Consider the following 6,537-nt stretch of genomic DNA (forward strand, 5'->3'; position numbering starts at 1 on the left):
AGACCCAAACAGCACACAAAGGTTAAAGGTCAGAATATAATAATGTTAAAATGTGCTAAATATATACAGTGCAAAAAACAAAACAAAAAGGAGTCATGGGGCCCACATGTTCTAAAAAAACAAATGTGTAAAAAATATAGGAACTAATCTCCCTGTGGAAAATGACCCAAATGTCATGAAAATTGTGGAAGAAAGTCAGAAAATATGGGTGAAAAACTATTGAAAAATGTTCGATAATATAGAATAACATCACATTTTGGGGGGAATTTGTGTAAAATGTGAAAAGTTTCGGGAATTGTTTAGATGGGAAATATATACGAACATTTTAAAGGTTGAAAAATATACGAAAAAGTGTCAAATATTTGTATAAAAGGTTTAAAAAAAAGTGAAACATTTCGTAAACAACAGAAATATTTCCGAAAAAAAAGTCCCAAAAACATGGGAAATGTGTGTGTTGATGGTGCTGCAGTCTCCGTCCTGCAGGGGGCGCTCTCCCCCGACTCTCTGCTCTCAGTGTCCCCGGAGATGATGCACCTTCCCCGGGTCACAGGGTCACCAACATGGCGTGGAGGAGTTGCTCGGTTCTGCTCAGACTCACCGGAGAAGATGCTCTACGGAGCTCCGCGAGGGGCGGCAGGTCAGTCACCGCATTCGAAAACAGGCTGCCTTTCCCGGCCAACAGACAAACGGAGCCCCGCTGCTCGGAGTTAGCATGTTAGCTTCTGAAGGACGCTTAGACTTAGCTGGGTGTTAGCAGCTAATTGTAGCATGGTGGCTAACAGCAGTTTGTTATGATCAGAGGTGAAGAAGGACTCAGGTCTTGAGTAAAAGTAGAAGTACTCAGATCTTGTTCTTGAGTAAAAGTAGAAGTACTCAGATCTTGTTCTTGTGTAAAAGTAGAAGTACTCAGATCTTGTACTTGAGTAAAAGTAGAAGTACCAGAGTGTAGGAATACTCTGTTACAGTAAAAGTCCTGCATTCAAAATGTTCCTCAAGTGAAAGTAGAAAAGTATTCTCATCAAAATATAGTGAAAGACAGTAAAAGTAGTCATTGTGCAGATTGGTCCATTTCAGAATAATAGATATGATATGTTTTATAATGATTGATCATGAAAGTGTTCTCAAAGCTGGTAAAGGTGCAGCTAGTCTGAATGACTTTGTATACTGCAGGGTAGCTTGTGGATTTACTCCAGGTGGAACTAAAGTCTGATTTAACACTTGATTAGATTTCACATCATTCATCCACATCTGAGAAGTAACTGAAGGGATTAAATACATGTAGTGGAGGAAAAGTACACAGTAGCATAAAATGGACACACTCAAATAAAGTACAAGTACCTCTAAATTGTACTTAAAGGTGGGGTAGGTAATTCACTTGAGATACACTTTTTGTTATATTCCATGGAATGCTCCTAACATCCAGATAGCAATGAATATCTGGAGTGCTTTGACAATAAATCCATAAAAAATATCATCTCTGGAAGCCGTGGTTCTGTAAAAAGCACGACCAATCATCTGAGCCGGCTAAAGTAACTGGATGGCCTACCTGCCTGTCAGCCTTCCATCTGTGCACAAACTGATCTCTGCCCTCATTGGTCATGTGCACGTTCGTGTGTGTTGGAGGGATTTCTCCACAGGGTTTTGGAAAATAGCTGGAAATAAGGTCTGTGGAAAACGAACCTGTTTGATAAATGCACGTTTTGTTCAGCCGGATAATCTCCACATGTCTTCCCTACTTTTATAATGTTAGAATCATAAATCTAATCGATAGATTATTAAAGGGTTTTAGGACGCGTCACTGCACCACTAGAAGCCAACTCCATCGATCAAGCTGAAACTTTCTCTCCCTCTTCTTCTCATGCTCCCTGTCACTCTCCTTTAACTCCTCCGGTGACTTTCTTTTATTTGAAGATAGTTTTTTGCCCGGCGTTGCCCGGTTACCGCTGGTATTAAAAACATTTTGCGAATGGTTAGGTAGCACGACAGTCTGTAGTGAAGGAGCGCGCGCTCCCCTTCACGGGATCCTGCTTGCGCTGCGCTCCGCAGCAAACAGCTGTTTGCTTTTCACCCAACAACGACAAACGCCTCACGAAGCGCTGCGTCATAGCGTTAAGAAACAAAACTATTTAAAAAGATTGCTCGTCCACCATTTTCTTTTTTTTTATGCAATATTTGTAGTGGCCAGAGCATCACGTGGAAAGCACGTGATGCTGCCGGGGGCCGAGCAGTGCTCCGGGCCGGCTCATCACGTGGAGCTACCCAGCTGAGGGCTGCTTTACATTACATTGCATTTAGCTGAGGCTTTTATCCAGAGAGACTTAGAATAAGTGTGTTCGACCAGGAAGATACAACCTTGAAGAAATCAGAATCATATAAGTTCATCAGGTTTCATAGAGCCAAACATTTCAAGTGCTACTCAACTGGCTTTAGATAAGCCAGTCCTTTATTAGTATATAAGTGCTTTGTTAGTAATTCTATCTCTGGAAGTGGAGTCCAAAGAGATGAGTTTTCAGTCTGAAGAAGATGTGTAAGCTTTCTGCTGTCCTGATTTCAATGGGGAGCTCATTCCACCATTTTGGAGCCAGGATAGCAAACCCACGTGTTTTTGCTGATGGGAACTTGGGTCCCCCTCGCAGTGCGGGTGCAGCGAGCTGTTTGGCTGATGCAGAGCGGAGTGCACGTGCTGGGGTGTACGGTTTAACCATGTCCTGGATGTAGGAAGGGCCAGATCCATTCACAGCATGGTACGCAAGTACCAGTGTCTTCAAGTGGATTCTAACAGTTACTGGAAGCCAGTGAAGGGAGCGGAGGAGCGGCGTGGTGTGGGAAAATTTAGGAAGGTTGAAGACCAGACGAGCCGCTGCATTCTGGATGAGCTGCAGAGGTCGGATGGAACATGCAGGTAGACCAGCCAGGAGGGAGTTGCAGTAGTCTAGGCGTGAGATGACGAGAGCCTGGACCAGAACCTGCGTCTCTTTCTGGGTCAGCTGGGGACGTATCCTCCTGATGTTGTAAAGAGTGTATCTGCAGCAGCGGGTTGTAGCAGAGATGTTTGCAGTGAAGGACAGTTTGTTATCTAGGGTCACACCCAGATTCCTTGCAGTCTGAGTCGGGGAAACAAAAGAGGGGCCGATGTTGATTGTTAGGTCAAGAGTGGGACAATCTTTTCCCGGAAGGAAAAGCAGTTCAGTCTTCTCAAGGTTGAGCTTGAGGTGGTGAGCAGACATCCACCGAGAGATGTCTGCTAGGCAAGCAGAGATGCGTGCGACGACCTGGGTCTCTGAGCGGGGAGAGGACAGAATGAGTTGGGTGTCGTCAGCGTAGCAGTGGTATGAAAAACCATGCGGGCTAATGATTGATCCGAGCGAGTTTGTGTACAAGGAGAAGAGGAGGGGACCAAGAACAGAGCCCTGAGGGACCCCTGTAGCTAATTGACAAGGGTCGGACTCGGACCCTCTCCAAGTTACCCTGTAGGTGCGGTCTTTGAGGTATGAGGTGAGGAGGGAAAGTGCAGAGCCTGAAACTCCAAGTTCTTGGAGAGTGTGAAGGAGGATCTGATGGTTCACCGTGTCGAATGCAGCAGACAGGTCCAGAAAGATGATGACAGAGGAGAGGGAGGCTGCTTTAGCCGTGTGCAGTTCCTCAGAGACAGCAAGGAGAGCAGTTTCTGTTGAGTGACCTGCCTTGAAACCAGACTGGTGCGGATCCAGAAGGTTGTTCTGATGGAGGTAACAGGAGAGTTGTTTAAAGACAGCGCGTTCAAGTGTTTTAGACAGGAACGGGAGGAGAGAGACGGGTCTGTAGTTAATAACATCAGACGGGTTGAGAGTGGGTTTCTTTAGGAGAGGGTTTACTCTTGCCTCCTTGAGACTGTTTGGAAAGTGACCAGAAGTTAGAGAAGTGTTGATGAAATGAGAAACGGTAGAATATCAGGAGCGATAGTCTGAAGGAGGTTTGAGGGGATAGGGTCCAGAGGACAGGTGGTAGGACGGGCAGAGGTAATGAGGGTAAGACCCTCACTTGGAGAGAGAGGGGAGAAGGAGGTCAGTGTGCGGGTGAAGGGAGGGTCTGGTGACCCAGAGGTGAAGGAGGTCAGTGTGAGGGTGAAGGGAGGGTCTGGTGACCCAGAGGTGAAGGAGGTCAGTGTGAGGGTGAAGGGAGGGTCTGGTGACCTAGTGGTGAGTAAAGGTACGTCCACACAGCAGCTTTAAAAAAATCTTCCAACGCTTCTCTGCCCATTGACTCTGAATGGGGTGACGTCACTTTGCCTCAACTTTCGCCGAACTGCATTGTGGGGAAGCGAAGCGAAGATTTACAGGATTCAAAAGTTGAGCAATGTTCAACTTCACCCTCTTAGTTTCTGCTGACCTTTGACCTTTGTGCTGCTTCACTCCTCTCTGTTTCTGCTGACCTTTGACCTTTGTGCTGCTTCACTCCTCTCTGTTTCTGCTGACCTTTGACCTTTGTGCTGCTTCACTCCTCTCTGTTTCTGCTGACCTTTGACCTTTGTGCTGCTTCACTCCTCTTTGTTTCTGCTGACCTTTGACCTTTGTGCTGCTTCACCCCTCTTTGTTTCTGCTGACCTTTGACCTTTGTGCTGCTTCACTCCTCTCTGTTTCTGCTGACCTTTGACCTTTGTGCTGCTTCACTCCTCTTTGTTTCTGCTGACCTTTGACCTTTGTGCTGCTTCACCCCTCTTTGTTTCTGCTGACCTTTGACCTTTGTGCTGCTTCACTCCTCTCTGTTTCTGCTGACCTTTGACCTTTGTGCTGCTTGGGCCTCTTTGTTTCTGCTGACCTTTGACCTTTGTGCTGCTTCACTCTTTGTTTCTGCTGACCTTTGACCTTTGTGCTGCTTCACCCCTCTCTGTTTTTGCTGACCTTTGACCTTTGTGCTGCTTCACTCTTTGTTTCTGCTGACCTTTGACCTTTGTGCTGCTTCACCCCTCTTTGTTTCTGCTGACCTTTGACCTTTGTGCTGCTTCACTCTTTGTTTCTGCTGACCTTTGACCTTTGTGCTGCTTCACCCCTCTCTGTTTTTGCTGACCTTTGACCTTTGTGCTGCTTCACCCCTCTCTGTTTCTGCTGACCTTTGACCTTTGTGCTGCTTGGGCCTCTCAGGGTCAGCGTTCAGCAGCGCTGCCTCTTCAGGAAAGGGACGAGGAAACCTGAACAAAAGGGGGAGGAGCATAACCTGAAAGAGCCCCCCCCGGCTGAGGCTCCTCCCCCCCGACGCTCCTCCCCCCCCCAGTCGGAGCAGCGACCCCCCCCCTCCCCGCCGAGAGACTTTGGACTCCTCCTGAAGCCCCTCGTCTTCACCGTGGGGGTAGATACCTTTACTCCTCCTCCTCCTCCTCCTCCTCTCAGACTAACTCCTCCTCCTCTCAGACTAACTCCTCCTCCTCTCAGACTAGCTCCTCCTCCTCTCAGACTAACTCCTCCTCAGTTTACAGGCTGCTCCTTCGGTGCGGCGGCCATCTGGCAGTATGAGTCTCTGAAGTTCCGGGTGCAAAGCTACTTCGACGAGGTCCGAGCTGATTGGCTGGAGAAGCTTCGGCCTCAGAAACGAGGAAACGTCCGCAAAGAGGTAACGGTGCGACGTCGCCTCCTCCTTATCAGCATAGACTCAAGAACTCTCTGATCTCAGGTTCTCAATCTGAGCTCTGATTGGCTGTTGCAGATCAACCAATGGTGGAACAGCTTGAGCGAGGGTCAGAGGACGGTGACAGGTGAGACACTCTGCAAAACACGTTCTATCAAATACGTGAAAAACGATTAAAAATTATGTTTGACCATAAAGTGAAACATTTTCAGGTTTTGTTTTTATGTCATCATCACTGTGTGTGTGTGTGTGTGTGTGTGTGTGTGTGTGTGTGTGTGTGTGTGTGTGTGTGTGTGTGTGTGTGTGTGTGTGTGTGTGTGTGTGTGTGTGTGTGTGTGTGTGTGTGTGTGTGTGTGTGTGTGTGTGTGTGTGTGTGTGTGTGTGTGTGTGTGTGTGTGTGTGTGTGTGTGTGTGTGTGTGTGTGTGTGTGTGTGTGTGTTCCCAGGGATCATTGCTGCTAACGCCGTAGTGTTTTGCTGCTGGAGGATCCCCTCTCTGCAGCGCTCGATGCTCAAATACTTCACGGCCGACCCTGCCTCCAGTCAGTCTCTCCACACAGCGCTCACACTATAACAGGAAGACTATATATGTATATATTTATATTAATATATATACACTATATTTGGGCTTTTTCAGGCATAAAATGCTCTTATATTTTTCACCAATCTTTCACGTATATTTAGATATATTTTTGGATGTTTTAAATTTGTCTGTCAATTTCGAAATATTTTTTTACCACATTTTCAACTATATTTCTTTCTTTTTTTTTCACACATTTAACAAATATTTTTATGCATTTTTGTTAATTTTTGTAGGGAATTTTCATATGATTTATGGACATTGTTCTCAAATGTTGTTTCATTTTCCACCAGTATTTTCTATATTATTCGGACATTATTTTAAATGTTTCAGTTCCATATATCTGACTGAATATTT

The 6,537-nt window shown here is 46.2% G+C and overlaps 1 protein-coding gene across 1 annotated transcript in view; it reads left to right on the plus strand.

The window, feature by feature from the left end:
* Positions 1-481: 481 nt before the first annotated feature.
* parlb (presenilin associated, rhomboid-like b) overlaps positions 482-6,537 on the plus strand; it is a 15,220-nt gene continuing 9,164 nt past the window's right edge. The window contains exons 1-5 of the mRNA XM_079678586.1: positions 482-637; positions 5,121-5,325; positions 5,446-5,586; positions 5,680-5,728; positions 6,047-6,142. Coding sequence (XP_079534712.1) covers positions 561-637; positions 5,121-5,325; positions 5,446-5,586; positions 5,680-5,728; positions 6,047-6,142 — 568 coding nt within the window. The 5' untranslated portion in view covers positions 482-560. The remainder of the gene's footprint in view (positions 638-5,120; positions 5,326-5,445; positions 5,587-5,679; positions 5,729-6,046; positions 6,143-6,537) is intronic.

Source organism: Notothenia rossii (genome assembly GCF_949606895.1).
Source record: "Notothenia rossii genome assembly, chromosome: 4".
In the NCBI taxonomy this organism is placed as follows: Eukaryota; Metazoa; Chordata; class Actinopteri; order Perciformes; family Nototheniidae; genus Notothenia; species Notothenia rossii.